Consider the following 18,160-nt stretch of genomic DNA (forward strand, 5'->3'; position numbering starts at 1 on the left):
GATACTAATTGAATCAAGAGATACTTTTTGAACTTTCAAGGTTACATTTTCAAACGTTGTCCATTTTATTCCTTTTGATACGGATGGTTCCTATGTCCCCTGTATATGTGGTATGTGGTATGTGTGTGGGGGGGATGTGTGCACACACACACATGTGCCTGCGTGAGTGTGTTTAGCAATTGAAGTAACTTCCATCCTAAATGCCCTGGTGTTGGTCTCCAAGCAGATTCTGATGCAAAACCTCCAACTGCAACATGACCTTCCTCCTGGGTCTGCCAGGGCAGGTTATATTTATATTTATTTATATAGAAGAACAAATCAAAGTTGTCTGTAATAATCTAATGAAAATAAAATCCACCCCACCTCTAGGGAGAACCCAGTGTAGATGTAACATACTAAAAGAGATGATTTTATAATGGGAAACTATTCTGCCCATATTGAGATGGTAAAATTATGAATATTTGTTTCTAACTAGTGTCATGATATCTGGATGAATAGAAAAAAAATCAAGTAGCTTGATTTGTTTCCTTAGTAGTGAGTAGGTAACCTTCAATATTTATCTAAAACACATTGTTTAGCTGTTGCCTTTATAGAAATGTTAAAATTGACATACTCTAATTTTTAGCCATCCTTATATTTTAGTGGCAATAAGAAAAAGTGATTGCAAAGAGAAGCTTTTCATGAAAAAAATCAACAATAGATGATCTTATATGAAGAGTAGATCCTGCCAAGCAAAGTACTGTCATTAGATTTTATTACATTTTTCAGTGGCTCACCCTTTCATTGGGCACTTATTACTCTCGGAAACAATCTTGTTACTCGTTTGTTATTGTCTAACTCCTCTACTAGAATAAAACCTCCTTGAGAGCAGGGACTTTTCTGTTTGGTTCATCACTATTTCAGAGCATTATGTGTGCAGATTATGGCATATAATGTGCACATGAGAAATACGGTTTGAATGATTGAATGAATAAATGAAATATGACTTGTATTTAGGAATATTCAGCCCTCACTCACAAGTTTCACAAGTTTCTACTTTGTCCTGTTCCAAAGACACGGGTAATTAAGGGGGTACTCCAAACCTCTTCATTCAACACTCGAAAGAAAACAGCAGAAAATAGCCAGGCAACCTTAGGGAAGACATTTAACCTCACAACAGTTCTTTAATCTGTACAATAAGGGGGGGTGAAGTTGGATGATTGTTAAGATCCCTTATGACTCTACAGTTCCAGTGCTCTACAACTTCACGTAAATCTGGGGATATTTGGGGTCTTCAGACTGTAACACGCCTCTTTATATATAAAGTGCCTCCTTCCATTCATGGCAAGTTTCAGAGTGGCCATATATAGCACTGAGACATGAATGACATGTTCCAGCCCAGGCAACATCAGTCCCAGCTTGGGGGTGTCCCAAGGCCATGACAGAAAAACCTAAGACAATTGTGGCCACTGCTCTTACCATATAAGGAGTGTGGCTCTGTGACCAAAATAGAGCTGAAGATAAGCTCTGAGCCCCAGCACTTGTCACTGAGCAACTGTGACTCCACCTGGCCCGTTCGCACCCCTCCCCCCACCCCACATCCCTCCATCTTTTGAGACACACTTGTTCAAAGCTGCAGCTCTGGGTCTGGAAGGACACACTCCGCTTCCTTTGATAACAGTACTTCAAGATCCCCTTCGTTAAGCCAGACAGGGTTTCCTTTCCTCTCCCCATAACCCCACCACCAAAAAAAAAAAAAAAAAAGAAAAAAGGAAAAGAAATCAGACAGTAGATTAATAATGCTAAAGAAAGAACTATATTAAGGTAGGAAGATTCTCCGGAGGAAATTAAGTCCAACCCTTCAGTGGTAAAGCCCCAGTCACAAGCACACGAGAGAAGTCCCACGAGTGCAGCCTGGTATGAGAGCCCAGGTCTCTGACAGGCTGCCTTAGAAAGAGGGCAGACAAGTTAGAAAAACATCGCCCCCTCCCTAGGCATACAGGCTGGAGTTCAGCCTCTCTCCCTCTGGCTCAGCCCCTCTGTGCAGTGCTTGGTGGAATGAATCTGTTCAATGGCCAGGGGTCTCGGGACTCCCAGACCCAGGCTCCTTTCCACCACATTGTGCTGCTACCCACTTCATGTTAGAAGAAGAATTATGTTATAATTTATGGGATCCCTAATGCTTATTCCTAGGGTCCTTGGCATTAGGGGTTTTCTGGGCTAGTCCAGATCATTTAGGAGATCCTTGAGAAACACTCTGAAGGCCGAGGGTCAGGTGAGCCTGCCCTGACTTGACCCCCACGGTTAAGCGAAAGCATGAGACCACGGCAAGCTGAGTATCTGTTTAATTCACTCCTGTCTGCGGTGGACAGTCAGCACGTTTCCTGGAAGGGGCTCAGCCTCCCTTTGCTGCCAATATTTCGAATTACCACAAAGCCTCAAAGAATAGAGCTAATATCTACTTCCATTCATTTTCCATCTTTCCCACTGCAGGGAGTGGCTTCACCCTGCCATCATAATTGATCATGACCTGGCTAGTCTTATTCCAAAACCATTTAAAAGATGTTCCGGACTCTCTAGTGGTTCAAATGATTATTAGCATCATTAGATGACGTGTGCTGTTTCCAAGCTGAGTGTGAGGACAGCACACTTACAGATCTCCCAGTCTGTGCCTCTAACCCCAACTTAGTCATCACAGCAACGCTGTTGAGGAAGGCTTGTTAACTTCCACTGAGGAAGCTGAGGGACAGGGAGCTGAAGTAATTTGCCCAAGGTCATAGCTTTAAGTGGCAGAGCTAAAATTCAAACTCTAAAATCTGTTCTTTAAGCAGATGTTACATAGCTTTAAACATTCTGGCATGCTTATTTAAATGATTCTTATTATATTCATACTTCATATTTGTAACCACATGGACGATGTCTCAAAGCTGGGTAAAATTACTCTTTTGGAAACATAATGGATTTGTTCTCATTGCAAAGCCATTGGAGGATTTTATTAAAGGTGTCATTTTTCAGATACTGGATATGCTCAAGATCAAACATGTATTATTCAGCTTGTAGCTGTTTCCCCTAGACGGGCATGCACGCAGAACAAGATTATTCCTGGGCCTGCCTGCCTGCCTGCCTCGGGAGGGCTGGTTGGGTTTCCAATAACATAGGGTAAGTGACACTTTTAAGACTACGAGAGGGAGGTTACGTTTTCTGGGGATGAGGAACAAAAGTCAAGCCCAGTTTTCTGGACGCAGAGAGCTCCTGAGGCGGTGTGATTCTCCACCCCTACCAGCAGCCTCCCTACTCGGTCCCAGCCCGTCCCAGGACATCTCCAGGCCTGGAGAGGCAAGCGTAGCTGTGGATCATGCTGGGCTTATCTAGAACAGCCCAGAAAATCCTCTAACATCCTGCAATCTCGAGCTCTGAGAACGTCTCAGGCTAAGCCATCTCAGCCAGGACGGCTAAAAAGATTGCAGGCCCTCCCCCCACCATCAGCCCCCAGCAAAGAGGGGAAATGCCCCTCCCCCATGACACAGTTCAGACTGCCCTTTCGTGACCGAGGTCCTTGTCGAAATCATTCCCGTCACCACTGCAAACTCACATCAACTGCATAAATTATTTTTAAAGGATAACAAGGAGTCCCCAGTGTGATTCACCCGAAGCTCGGCAGCTCTCCAGGGCTGGTCTGGGCCAGGTGCCTGCCCAGGCCAACCCTGCAGGAGATTACATGGTTAGGGACAAAATCAGACATGTGCAAGCTACAGGCACTACTATCAAAGGGCAGGTGTCAGGGCCCCCCGGGGGGGGGTGATATAATTAGGGAAGGTGAGTGCCCACCCTTGGGGATACTCAATTTCCCATCACTGCAGGGCTCTTCACCAGTCAGAAAAGAGAATTCTTTAACAACAGCTTCCCACCCCCTGGCTGGGAGCCACCAATGGCTTCTCAGAAAATGTTTCAGGCAGGTGGTGAGCAGAACCAGTAAGGAAAAAACCACCCCAGGCAGGACAGGAGACACAGGAGCTCTGTGACCCTGACCCCGATACAGAATTCACCTGCTTGGCAAGGTGGGCGCAGTGTGCTTCACGGCCTGCTGCCCTGCAGCCTGGCACCAAGTGTGCCTCTGCTGTCTGGCCTGCTGGCATGGCCCTGGCTCTACAGGAGGTCATCTTGGTGATTCCAGGTGCAAGGTGTGGCCATTTGTAGCAGTGTCTCTGTCCCCAGGGCCTCTTCAACTGGAGGATATTTGCATCAAGCAGGAATCATAAAGTCAGAGAACTTTGTGGGGCTCTGAGCCAATCCTTACATTTCCAGATGAGCCATTTAAACTGATCCGAAAGAACTGTGCTTATCTAAGCCAGAGTCATTCATTTATTCTTTCTTTCTTTATTGTATCGGTTATTCACAGACGTCAGGCTCACTTTAGAAAAATGTGAAATACAGGAATATATAAAGAAGGCGATAAAAATCCCCGGCAGTCCCGCTATTCACTGTCCTTAACCTTTCAGGTTCTGGAGATTCCCCCTTTGTGAACGTACATGGGGTTGTTAATGAATACATACTTTCTATCCTGTTTGTATGCCACTTTTTCATCCTATTTCCTTGAGTTAAAATCCCAGAAGTGAATGACACAGGTAAAAGGGATGGACACTTTGAAGCCTCCTGCCAGTTTGCAGACTCATCTCACAGCCCTGAGGGGGTCGGTCACACACCTTCCTCCGGGTAACTGTGAAGACACTTGTAAAAGCGTGTCATGCTCGATGAAAGTTTTTATCGGTAATAACAGGGATAATAATCTCGAACGTCACTGTCAGGAAGCTTTTCCTGATGTCTACACATAATCCCTTCTGCGGACTTAACTTCAAACCTGTTCCTTCTTGCCTTGTTCTCAAATGAAAGAAAAAACAGCTGCTTCCTACTGTGCCGCTGACTGGCCTCCAGGAAAAAAACCAGTTGTCAAGTCTCCTCGGCCTCTCAGTGTCCTCTGACACTGCCTGAGTGGAGCCAAGTCCTCTGCATTTGCTCAGGGCCCAACGTGACCCACAGGACTTTCCTCCTGTTTGTGTTCTGCAGCCTCAATGGCCGGACGCAAAGCCTGTTCCCCCGACAGAGGTCTCCAATGAAGGCCTGAGCAGAGACCAGGATAGAGATGACCTCACTTGCCCACAGGTAACACACTCCTATTTATACACCCAAGACTCAGTGTGGTACCACCCTGGAGTGCTGATTCATGGCCTGATGATTGAGTTGTACTTGGCCTTTACTGTGAGTAAGTAAGAAGAAAAAAAAAGTTCATAGTGTCCATTTCAAAGTCTCTTTGAACACTTCATCAAGAGAAGATTTCCTTTGACAAATGGATCCCAGATCCATCATGCATCATTTCAGGAATAAGAGGTTGGAGAAGAGACGAGAGTGATTTTAATGGTGTGTAAATCTAAATTGATATGATTATGGCCAATGTCTTGAAGTCATCATCTAGGAGTTTGTCTTTGTCTTTTGATAGAATTCACCTTTCAAATGATGAAATAAAAAGATTAGGGCATTTACTAGGTGCTCACCATATGCCAGGCACTGTGCTAAGCACGATGCTTATGCTTATTTAATTCTGCATCGTTAACTCTATAAAGTGGGTACTTAGCCCCACTTTTACAGGAGAAAACTGAGGAAATGAATGTACTTGTGAATGGATCTTAAAACATAACACTTAGTTTTTAAAAAGTAAGCAGAATGAAAAGAACAACATAATTTATAAAATTAAAAGATGTACATATATAAAACAGTACAAATTTTGTAAGAATACAGGTCAATGGAACATCGACCATGTTAGAGTGGTTATTTACAGAGAAGAGAACAGGAGTGGGAAATGGGGATAAACGGAAATAAACAGGTAACAACAGGGGCAGTGCCCACGGCAAAAAAGGAAAGCATGCCGTTAACTGAGCAGCACAGTCTTCCACACCTGAGGGCCACCTGAAAAAGGTACCCCCAAAGCTGAGAGCAGGGAGTAGTCATAAACTGCTCCAGGTCACAGAGCCAGGGACCTGGACTCAAAACCAGGGGTCTCGCACCTGCCCCCAGGCAGCAGGGCTTAACTGGCCTGTGGATCTTCAGTTCTTGGAAAGAGATGTGCCACGTAGCAAAACCTCTTCAGGCTTCAGCATTTATATAGTTTATCTTTGATTTTGAGCAAAAGAGGATTCCCAATATTTCTCACATGCATTTGGTCATTGTTTTTATTGAGTGTTTATTATGTGCCAGGCACCAGGCCAAGCAGGGGGCCAACGGAAATGCATGAGCCAGGACTCTGGTGTCAGAGAGCTCCCAGCAGCTGAAGCCCTCTCCCACCACAGCGGGCCCGGCCTTCTCCTCCTGCCAGCCCCTTGCAGTCCGGCTGTTAGAGCTCAGATATGCTGCTCAAACCTGCACTTGACTTTCTAAAGCACCAAACAGCATTTCTTGAGACCATTTGGATTTCCACAAAGAAATTGCGCTACGATGGTGAACAGTCCTCGTTGTGTTCCCTGGGGATGGATTTTTCTTGCTGCTAAACTTTCAGCATGGGTTGCCCAAGAAAGAACAACACATGGAACAACCACCCTGATAAATGTGGGAAAATCTATCTTGTTGCCTCAGGTGATAACTTTTCATCCTGGGCCAGGAGGTGAATATTTCAGAAACATAGCAAGAAGGAGGTCATCATATAAGGGAAGACTGAGAAGTCGGAATGGGGATTTCTAGGGTGGTGTTGAGGGAGCCACACACCCCTGGGAGTTCAGGCTTGGTTTACACTCCCTGGAAGCCACTTGACTTACCTCAATGATTTTACAGGTGTCCTCCAGCTGGCTGATCACCCCCTGGACCCGATCATTGCTTCCCACGAGGACGGCAATGCCATCACTGAGCTCAGACTGATGGAGAGAAAAGAGGGCCGCCAGATCTTAGGGGTTTCCGGGTCAGCACTGACTGTGGGTTAATCTCAGTACTGTCCTCACAGGCTCTTTATCTAAGCTCCACGGAACCCCTTAAGGAGGAACAGCGAGGCTTGGGAGGCCCGAGAACCTCCTGACCTTGTAAATAAAATTCTGGATGGATGTGTATATAAATGCACTTGTCTGGAAAGAGGTTCCATAGTTTTCATCAAATTCTTAACAGAGACTGCTACCCTGCTAAAAACATTAATAACACTGAAGTATAGGCCATAGACAGAGAATAGCACATTCAAGGTCAAGAATTCTCAGTATTGTTTATAAATTGAATGGAGTCCGTATGTGACATCAAGGACCCAAAATGAATTTGCCTCGTGCAGCTCAGGATCAGTTTTACCAGGGAAACACACATAGTAAATACTCATTTATGTACTTCATTCAACAAATACCTATTATGTACCCTTCTACGTGGTAGGTCCAAACAAATACTCACGTACTAGACTAAGTCATTGCAAACTTGAAACTATAACATTCAACTCAATCTGGGAAAAAGATTTCAACTTGAAATTCTTCTCAGACTCCTTTGACCTGGAGAGATTCCATTGTTTGTACCGACCGCCCTCCCAAGGCTGGCCTGTGGAGCTCCGGGGACGCCGAGCGAATGGAACTCAGGAGACCTACATGCTTGAGCTCTGCCTTCAACTTCTCTATGATGTTGGGCAAAGCATGTAATCAATTTGGACCCTAATTTTCTCATATATAAAGTGAGAAGACTGGATCAGAACAGTGGTTAGAAAACATTTTAAACCTGCAGAACCCTTTCTTCAAATGGGAGCTGATATATAATTCCAGTAGGTGAAACTGGAGCTGCTTTGGCCAAATAGGAGCGAGGTGGACGTCCACCTGCCAGTCTGTCCTCTGTCTGCCCCACGTGAGTCTCAGGGCTCTGAGGAGAACAGTGTAAGACAGATACTATTCAGTTCTAACAGGATATGACTTGCAGGGCAGGTGAAAGGAAAGAGGGAATAAATCACACGAGGATTGGAAAATAAATGTTATTGATGTCTTGCTAAATCCTACTTCTTTAGTGCTCATTGGTTGTAACTGGTGTTGCACAAAAATATGGCTTCTAAATTTGATGCCAGCTCTGAATTTGATCAGTAAAACCAAATGCAGAGAACCTATGACTCTAACAGAAAGAAGCTGAGATGTGGAGCACAGGACCGGTGGCATCTATGTGAACACACAATCTCACGTTTATTTGCATCAAATGGGTAAGTTCCTCCTCACCCCTGGGTGAGACCAGGTTGGCAGTTTAGTGATGAGCTGGGACACCCTGTATTTGAACAGAATGAGGGGGCTGGGTCTGAGGGTGGGTGGTGGGGGCACGTGCCAGCCTCACAGGAGGACTTTCAGCCCTGGCCTGGGTTGAAAGGCCAGGAGGCCAGTTTAACCCAGGTGTGAGGGCCAGCCCAAGGCAATGTTTTAAACTTGTTCTTTAATGAAATGCCATTCATTGTTAACTCTTGCCACTTAGGAGTGGAGGAGAAAAGGCCTCGAGGCAGGCAAAAGAAATCTTTGGTTGGTGAATGAAGAAAACTATTCTGAGACTGGAGTAAAAAGTTATTTTTTTATTACCTATTGTCTGAACCTCAAATAATGTCTGAGCAGCCTGAGCTCGGACCTGGTCCCCTAACAATGCTCATCTTCACTAGCTTCCAAAGGGCCCCCAAACAGCGACCCCTCCCCTCCACACCCCTTCCTGACCCTCCGCGCCCCTCCCCTCCCTGGCCTGCCCCACCAGTCCCTAGAGAGCCCTGCAGGCTAGGCTGCCGGGCACCCAGCATCCTTTGCTGCTCCACCTCTGTGCCCCACCCAGCCGCAGGGCCCGAGGGCCTTCGCAGTGGGCGTCCCTCCTTCAGGGCAGCGAGGCAGTCACACAGGCACTTGGAAGGGGTTTGGATCAGGGCCTCTGTTACCTTCTGCCTCTGGAATACGTGAGTGAGGGGAGCCACCTGGCAATCCTTGTGTGCCCCGAAGACCTTGCACAGGGAGCAGGTGGGCACTTCGCAGTTCAGACAGTAGATGTTGATGCGCTCGTCCTCGTGCTCCTCACACATGGGCTGGTCTGACTTCTTTTCTGGTCTAGGAGGAGGTAGGCAGGTAAGTGTGTCACCTCCCGCTGTGGCAGAGCTGAGTCGGGTGGCTGAGCGGGTGGTCAGCATTGCAGACCCCCACCACCACTGTGCTCCTCCAGCAACCCTATGCCGTGAGACTTCCAGGGTCCCTTTCACGTGCTCAGAGCCCTCCAAATTCTCTATGGGCTCAGCAGCAGTGTCCTGACAAATTAACAGCCAGCCTGGGGATAGGGACACGGAGATGCTGACCTGAGGCATTTGCCAGTCTTTGTGGTGTGAGTATTGCCAACATGGCCAATTTCAAGGCTTAAAAAATGGCTAGTGTGTCTCCTGAAAGTTGAACACTGGATTCCTTTGTCAGGAGCTTGCTTCAGCACCATCTCCACATGCTCACAGGTCTCTCAACAGATACTTTACAATCATGGGTAAAGAAGAGGAGGTTGCTGATAAGTTTGCGCCAGCTTTGGGGAGGCCCCGTACCCCACCCCTGCAACCTCTGGCCCCAGCAAAAGGAGTGAGAGTGGAGGTGGGCTGGGGAGACCATATCTTGGATTATGAATCTCCGCGCTCATTGCAAGTAGTTGTGTGTAACAGGCAAAATGTCAGCAAGTGCTTTATTAATTTGTTTGGGTCTCTGCCTGCCGTTAGCACAGAAAACATACAAATAACTTCCTGAGGACTCAGCAGTGGCTAAGAGTGGGCTGTGTGTGCTCAGTGAAGGGGAACAATTATACTGAATACTTCGGCAGTAAGAAAAATGTAAAATGCTTTCTGGGACACGGTGGTACCTTGGAAGTTCAAATCTCAATAATCCCCAAGTTTCAGTTTTGCCAGTGGGTCAGCACCAACCAAAACTTTTTAGAGATGCCCAGGTAATAATGGAGCATTGGGTTTGTATGTCCTAGTGAGACCACGACCAAGCAATGAAGACGTGAAAGCACGAGAGAGGCAGTGCCAAGTCCCTGCTGCTTAAGGATAACCTGTTAACTGTGAGGTCACCTGGAGCAGCCTGGGTTCACATCACGTGGTGGGGCTGAGTATATTCCCCTCATCATCAACACAGCTCAGGGGATATGATCAAGATTAAAATTATGCCGCCTTGTGGTGCTTTGGGCTCCCTCTGGAGACCACGGTCAGAGGTGTGGGCGTAGCCTACTTGGACGAAATCTGGAATTTTGATACGTCCTATCTACAGACTGAGGCTGTTAATAGTTTTCAGAAGAGTTTGAAAAGTTTAAAAACAAATCCAAAAGCTTTCCTCATGTTCCCAAACACATGGTTATTTGGAAGCATCTCAGATTAGGAACCGAATTTTTTTAGTCGTTATCAAGATCCACTTCTTAGAAACTGCAGGTTTTTTCTGGGGCATAGAACAATTATTATGGGCCATGAGATCAATTTAGGGGGTCATGATCAGCATTGTTGAAGATAGAATAGCAAATACTGTGAACTCTGTGTGGTAAGGATAAGTACTGATATGTGAAACTTTTGTTTCAGGTGTACATATATGTATGTATGTGCGTATGTGTGTTTACAAATATCTATGTACACCTGAAATGAACGTATATAGTTCATTTTGTCTATAGAGCTATCGTCATCCACGCATGTAATGGCCACTGGATCACAATGTAGAACATACTTCCTGCTCCATGAATAAAAATGCTTGAAAAGCATTAATATTGATGAGATGTGTAGTATTATGTAGTCGCAGCCCCAGAACTCAGAGAAGGACAGAGAATGTGCTGAGTTACGTGTGTCAGTCACCAGGTAGACGTCAGGTGCTTGAGGCTGGGCTAACCGTTGGGAGAAGCCCTGGGTCTGGTAAGGAAATTATATGGACTTCAAGCTTCAAGATTTCAGAATCTGATTTTGGTAGAAGGGTTTTTTTCACCTGGTCTTGTAGCGGTATGTTTTCCGTGAAGCCTGTGACCTCCTGACTGACTTCTGCCATTTGCTTGGAAGCCAACGAGGAAAGTAAACTCCCCTGAGAAAGTTATCCCCTGTCCCGGGTCTGCCTGTTTCCACCTCCATAATGTGAACTCCATGAGGTTAGGGGCCAGGCTGTGGTCTGTCTTTATTGTGCTGGATCCCCAGTGCCCAGAACAATGCCTTCCATAGAGCGGGTGCTCGGTAAATATTTGTTGAATAAATGCGTGAGACATGAGAAGGAATTTGCCAGATTAGTGGACAGTATTTACTGCACTCTAACATAAAATTGCTCATCTGGAGACGGCCTGTGAACTCTGGGGAAAGCTTGGTGACCTGGCTCTCCTGAGTGGCAAAGGAGGAGACCAGATAACTTCCTGAAGACTCCATTTATAAATGACAGAGCCCCCGGGGGGTTCTCTAGAGACTAGGAGTGGCAACTCAGTTTTCCTTTGGTCAAAGGCTTCTCTACCTCTAAAACCTTCCCTCCCGTGTGCCTCTGCCTTGTAACAAAAGTCACGCTCATGTCTGGAGCACAGTGCCTGGGGAATGGCATAGCTGATGCTACTGCGGCTCCCCTCCCCCAGGCTTTTCCTGACGGTGGCCTGCATCCCACATGCTGCTCTGAGGTGGGCAGCTCTGACCAGAGGTGGTGTCGTAGCGCTCTGGTGTATGCAGTGTATGCAACACTGAAAATGTGGAAACAGCCTTAGGCTCTTCATTTAGTCTGTGATTGTGATTAGTTTTGCATAATGCAGTACAGACTGAGGACGACCTCCAATGCCCCATCTTAGTTGTTTCTTGTTCAGGTGGCCACACATGCCCAGAGGCATCCCCCACTTACAGATGGGTTTATAATGAAAACCTTCAGACACCACAAAACATATGACAGACTTGGGACAAACATGGCGTGTAGAATACAGGTGTAAAGGTGACTTGATGAGGGGAGGGTGGCCAAGCTCTCATTGTGGTTCAGGGCTCAGTGCCAAATGTGGCGATGGCCCCCAGCTGTTTGGTGCAGGCTAGACTCAGGGAGTCTGTAGCTCTCTGAGGTTGCTGGGGCCATCCTTGAGTGTCCGAGAGGGTGGGCATCTGGTGTTGATGAAGCATTTCAGGCAGGACCTTTATAGTCAAACTGATCACAAAGCTTAGTTCCAGCTCAGCTTCTCTATGTGGTGGCTTTGTGGCCTTACGCAAGTTTCATTAACTTTCAGGCTCAGCTTTTACTCATATCTGAAAATTGGACTGGGGGGGTCTTTAATTAAATATGACAGAATGCACACACGCATTTATTTAATTGTGTCTCCTACAGAAATCCTACTAAAAGCAGAGTAAGGGAATAAAAAGGTATAAATCAGTAAGGACAAAAAAATAAGTGAGATGACAGCAGAGGAGAGATGCCAACCAAAAGCTGGAGATTGGGAACATCGGGATGAAGGGAGTGACCTGCTTGAGCTGCACCTTAGTTCTACTAAGAGCCCGCAGGGGAGACGCGGCCAGGAAGTGAGCCGCTTGGGTGTTACAGGTTCCCCTGCAAAGGCTCTGGGGCTGCAGAGGCCAGGCACCCGGAGAGCGGTAGGTGTGGAGGCTGAGAAGAGGAAGGCTTTTTGCATATTTTACGGGGTCATTTGAGGATATACTCCACAGAAACAGTAGTGTGAACCAACAAAGAGGGCGCCGTAGGATTCAGGAAATGCGGGATTTAACCCAGGGCAGAGTAAACGTGAAGTAGACGGTGAAGCCAAGCCATGTGAAGGCTCAGTCCCAATCAGCCGTGGTGAAGTCAGGTGATGTCTGAGACTGAGACGTCTGGGAAGGGGAATGTCCTAGCAGCACACACATGCCACTGAGTGAGAAACAGCAGCAGAACAGCGGATAGAATTAAATGCGGCTGACTCTGAGGAGCAAGACTTGGGGGCGAGGAGAGACTTGGGCGGGAATGCAGCTCTCATTAGAGGCCTTGGGGTGCTGCTGGAATGTTTAAAATTGAGCATACGTATATGAGTTACTTGGAGTAAAATATTTAAAAATTTTAGTAAGGTGATTAATAATCATCATCACAACCTGGCGGGACTGTTTAAGAATTAAAGAATTACACTCTGAATAGTGGCTGATGCATATTCAACATGTCTTGGTTTTACTTACTGTATTTTAGGGTTAATTATAATTACGTTCGTGATTAATGTTAGGGACGTTAGTTCCGTCTCTTGTCGCCCCACCGCCACCCGCAAACTCTGGCCAGGTCAGCACGGTGGCTTTTGTTGAGACTACAATCCCTAGCCATTCTGCGGGAGGCCAGAGTTGACCAGCTCTTCCCCGTCCACCCCCCTCCCCCCACCCCCCACCCCACCCCCGTGACTGTGGGCCAGAGGCGGGTTCATCTCATGCTCTATCTCCAAGGTTATTCCAGAGTCACCTAATGTACCCTGGGGCTTAGGTTCTGGGCTGGTAAAGCTACCGGCCCCCAGGGAACAGCTGGCTTTATGTCCAAACGTGTGCCTGAGCCCTTTGTGCAATCTGTGGTTTTGCTCCCAAGTAAAAATGTCCCAAAGGCAAGTCTCAAGTTCAAGAAACAGCAGCCTAGGAAGCCTTTGATAGTCACAGACACACCGATAGTCTGCTCAGCTGTGGGCTTCATTGTTGGACATTTCGTTTGTTGCTACCATTTGCTCACGGGGGCACTATTTTTGGCAGATGCACTGCACAGACTTCAGAGTTCAAGCCAGGATGTCTCATTGCTTTACCAATGCTGCAGATTTTAACATCTCCTCTTCTCTGGATTGTACAACAATTATCGTTATTATTTCACACCAGTCAAGCTCTCATGGTGGCAAGTAGCAAAATAGAAAATTATTGCAATAAATAGAAGGTGTGAGAAGATTTATGGTGTCGCTTAATCACCTGGCACTGAGGGAGCAACTGCTCTGTGCAAGGCATTGCGCTAGGCGCTGAGTCAGCTGTTGTGTAAACAGCTTTAATAATGGTTTGGTTATTACTTGACTGGCTAATTTTGTTAAGAGACAGTATATCTGTTTGCATCTTAAAGTAATGAAACACGAGATCAGACCTAAATCACAACAATGGTACTTTCCTTCCTCTCAAGAGACGTTGGAAACAAGGCAAAGAGCCGATTCCACATCTCTGTAATACGTCCTCAGCAGTTCCACTTCCCCAGTGCCGTCTATATTCTGGCATTATCTAATCTGGTTTTGAATCTTAAGCAGAAATGAATAGCCATAGCGATTATAATAATTGTATGTTAGATTTTTAGAACAGCTTTCCTTCTAAGAGCACAAGGCTCTCTGAGCCCTGCAGATGCTCCATAAGTCCGTGTGCTCCTAATAGGAAGCACGGCGAGGTCACTTCTAGATGGGCTCAACGCTGGTGTCAAGCATTGTGGACTGGACTGACTTGGGTACAGTTGGAAAAGGGCCCTCCATACCACGCCTTCTAGGAATGGACTCCTGCGGTGCTGTCTCTAGGAAAGGAATTCTATACCAATGGGATTCAATGAGTAAGAAGCCTTTTTCTTCTTTTTTTAATGACTGCTGTGTATACTGCATGTCAACCAGCAGGTGAATACCAGGAGTACACAGTAAACACAAGCTAGAGAACAGGGAAACATAACCTCAGCGCCATCTTTTTCTTTTTTCCTCCCATGTGTCTAAACTTTAAGTGGCTAATGGCCTGGGCTATGCTACTTCCCAGGGTCAATACCTTGACTATGTTAGAGGATTTTGTTTTCATTATTATCATCTAGAAAATTTAGAGTGAGACTATCTGCACTAAGAATTGGGCTATTTCGGGAGATGCCATTTCTGTTAATTTTCTGTAAAGTTCTGCACTGTAGCTTTCCTGCTGCTTGCAGTCTGGATCTACAAAGGACCTGTGAAGTGCAGAAACGTCTACAACGGATGTAACACAAGGCTGGGTGGGGGGAAGCATTACCCCTCTTTCAGTATCGCCATCTGGACTGGATTAGTGTTAATGAGTTACTTCATTCTTAAATTGATACAAAAGCATGGACACCAGCTTCTTTCTCTCCTCCCAAGAGCAACTCTCACTCCCATTGGGAAGGACTGACTTGGAAAAACATTCTCCTATAAAACAATTAGCCCGTGATTAGTAAACCAGCATTCAGTATAGTGACCCACTAGAACAAACAAACAAGTGAAAACAAGCTTCAAATGTGTGTGACACACGGCAGGACCATACCTGCTGGACTCCTGCTTGTAGATGTCAATGATGTTTTCCACCAGCAGGTTCCTCTGAAGGCCGTATATCCCGTGTCTGTCCAAAACCACTTCATGTCTACAGGACGGGCAGCGGAATCGGCCCCCTGAGGCCACAGTGGTGCCTCCTCTCGTGGGCAAGTACGGGTTAGAGGCCTGTTCTTGCCAAGCAAGGAAAGAGGAGTTGAGTCATGCACAGCTAGCCTTTCTGAGACTTCCCTTCATTCTCTGTTACTACAAACGACACGAACTCCTGCTTTCAGCTTGTCGTGAGACAATCCCTTAGGGCCTTATCAGCAACTGGTCCTCAAACACGGCGCCAGCACTTACCCACGGTCAGTTGCAACGTGCCATGTTCAGTATCGGTGCTTTTCCACCCAATGTTTTCCTTACCAAAAGTTCCAGCCAGAAGCTCCCACCATTAATGTCTTCAACAGTAATTCACTTACAATTTTGAAACAGATTCAATTTTTCAAAAAACAAATATAATTCTTAGTCTTGAAATAAAATTCGATTTGAGGGTAAGGAGGAGGCTGACAGCAAACCACAAAGTAAATCACTTAAAAAATTTTTGTTTAAACAAAGGCAACCTTATAAAGCTTTCTAGAGGAATTCACCTCAAAGTTAAGCACTTGATTCAGAGAGGAGGGGATCTTTTCCCACCCTATACTCCAAACAGACCTACCTGGAAAATGTCACTGGCGCATTTCCTACAGAGGTTATGCTGGCAGGGGAGAATGACCACGGGTTTCGTGAACATCTCTAAGCAGATGGGACAGATGAGTTGCTTCTCCAAGTTATCCATGGTCTGCTGCTCTTTGGAAAAAGACTTGTAATTCAAAGATGCACTCATCTCCTGGCCGTCCCCGTGTGCACTGCCAGGGAAAGGGTGCTCCGAGGGGTTTCTGCAAGTGATTCCTGGAAATAATTCCAAGGATTGTGTGATCAAGTGTCCTTTACGTTTCTTTCGGTGGAGGACATTGTTTCAGGCCCAGGTTCAGAGTGGTGCTGGAGCTGTTTTTAGCAGCTGCGGGCCACGTGACAGCAGGCCGACTTGTCCATATAAGCCAGTGACAAGAGGATGGACTCTGACAGGTGACAGAGAACAGGGGCCAACATTCCTGCCCCCCGGGAGCGAAGAGAGTGGGTGGGAATGAGGATTACAAACCCCATTTAGATGGCGTTGTGAAGAGAGGGAGGTGAAGCTGACAGTTGTCAACAACAAATGGAAATGTTCGTGCCGAGTCACTGAGCTGTGCCCTCTGCAAGCCACTCAGTAAGGACCTGGCTTCTCCAGCACCCGGGAGAATGTAGTCCAAGAGCCTCACTGTATAACGAATGCCATTTCTGTCTTGAAAACTTAGGAAGCGAGTCACCAAAAGTAGCACTGATCACACTGTCTTAGGTGAAAACAAACAAAACATGTCTTGAATATCTTTATGCAGGTTTCACAAGGGTCATCATCAAAAAGACTTGCTTAGTGATAAATATTTCACCTTTGTGAGGGTTGTGAAATGGGGGAAGTTCCCACTTAAAAACTGATTTCAAATCTTTTCACCATAAAAATGTCCACAAAATTAAAAAAAACATCCAAACACTAGTTGATGATCCAATTAGAAAAAAAAAGTTGTATAATCAAACGCTAGTGGGTTCTTTTCCACATTTCTCTTCCTTTTTCTTAATCCTCTTCCATCTTGTATCCCACCACCAGGTCCACCCCACACCTAAAACATGAAGAAAATTTGACCATCTTTAAAAATTTAAATTTAGTTTGCACCAACAATCAGTAATGAGGTAGAAACTGGCCCGTGGGGTAGCAGACTCGTAATTTCATTTTGCTGTGTAGTGGGGGATAGATATCAGTGCCGTTGCCAAGGGAAGGGAAAATGGAATCCTGCTTCCATGCCTGGATTTTTTTCTGGTCTAGAATACCTACACCCCTTTGCCTTTGCCTCACTTACCAAGTTGGTTTTTTAAATGATAGTTTCCCTGGTCATTTCTGATATTCTTGGTCTGCTCTTGAATCAAAAATTTCAATTCTAGTATTCGCCAGGATTTTGTGATACAAATGTTTCGTCTGTATGTCTTATTCAAATATTTAAAATCAGATCAAAAATGAAAAAGAAATACATGTCTATTTTTTATGTGATGAATTTGCCAGCTTTAGTTCTCCTTGTTTTTAAAAACCCCATACAATGAACACATTTTGTTAACATATCTTAATTACCAGTGAAGAGTAGGTCCTTGTGACTGGTTGTGGGTGCCCTTAGGGCTGTGTGCGCTGAGAGCTTATCGAGAATCTAATAAGCTCTATTAACTAATAATAAGTTACATGTATTCACAAACATTTCAGACATCTTTGGAGGATTTTGTTACTCCTTTCAATATCTATTTAGCAACTACAGTGAGGAAGGGAATTGGCAACATTTTTTTTACTGTTAACTCAGTTCACCTACGCTAGGCAGTTAATTGTGTTTATTATTACGTGGGCTATGGAGGTCTGAGCACAATATGAGAGCTATTTTGTAAGAAAAATGTGTAAGTCCCTACTGTAAAAGACCTTGCAACCTAAGAAAAAGCACTTTAATAATATACATTGTAGCCTGGCCTGTCCTTTTTAGAGGGATTCATTCTTTCGAAAAATATTTGTTGAGTGTTTATCATATATCTCCACTGTGCTCGGCTCTGGGGATTGAAAAATGAACAAGACAAGACATAGGTCATTGTCCTTAAGGAGCTCAGTCTGATCAATAGTAGAGCTAAGACTTGCATATGCAGCAGCACAGTAGGAAAAAAACTCGGTAGAGAACTGCGGAGTTCAGAGTTGGAGGACGCAGGGGGGCTCTTGGGTGCGGTGGCACTTGAAGTGGCCTGCTGAGGAGCTTGGGTGTGTAGTTAGGTGGGGCGCAGGTGAGGCCCTCTGAGACAAGGCACAGAAGCAGACAGTGAGGTGCAGGAGTGCAGGGAA

General features: G+C 45.7%; 1 protein-coding gene across 9 annotated transcripts in view; it reads right to left on the bottom strand.

Moving 5' to 3' along the window:
- Nucleotides 1–16,227, bottom strand: part of TRIM55 (tripartite motif containing 55) — a 38,306-nt gene extending 22,079 nt beyond the window's left edge. For 4 of the 9 annotated variants that reach the window (XM_006193750.3, XM_006193748.3, XM_014566887.2 and 1 more), the window contains exons 1-4: nt 15,878–16,045; nt 15,176–15,348; nt 8,876–9,041; nt 6,783–6,878 (exon numbers count right to left, since the gene is read on the bottom strand). In XM_006193750.3, coding sequence (XP_006193812.2) covers nt 6,783–6,878; nt 8,876–9,041; nt 15,176–15,348; nt 15,878–16,045 — 603 coding nt within the window. Of the gene's footprint in view, nt 1–6,782; nt 6,879–8,875; nt 9,042–15,175; nt 15,349–15,877 lie in introns of all 9 variants that reach the window. The other 5 variants (XM_032469919.1, XM_014566889.2, XM_032469918.1 and 2 more) reach the window with 4 other exon arrangements.
- Between the last annotated feature and the right edge of the window lie 1,933 nt (nt 16,228–18,160).

Source organism: Camelus ferus, chromosome 29, assembly GCF_009834535.1.
Source record: "Camelus ferus isolate YT-003-E chromosome 29, BCGSAC_Cfer_1.0, whole genome shotgun sequence".
Classification (NCBI taxonomy): Eukaryota; Metazoa; Chordata; class Mammalia; order Artiodactyla; family Camelidae; genus Camelus; species Camelus ferus.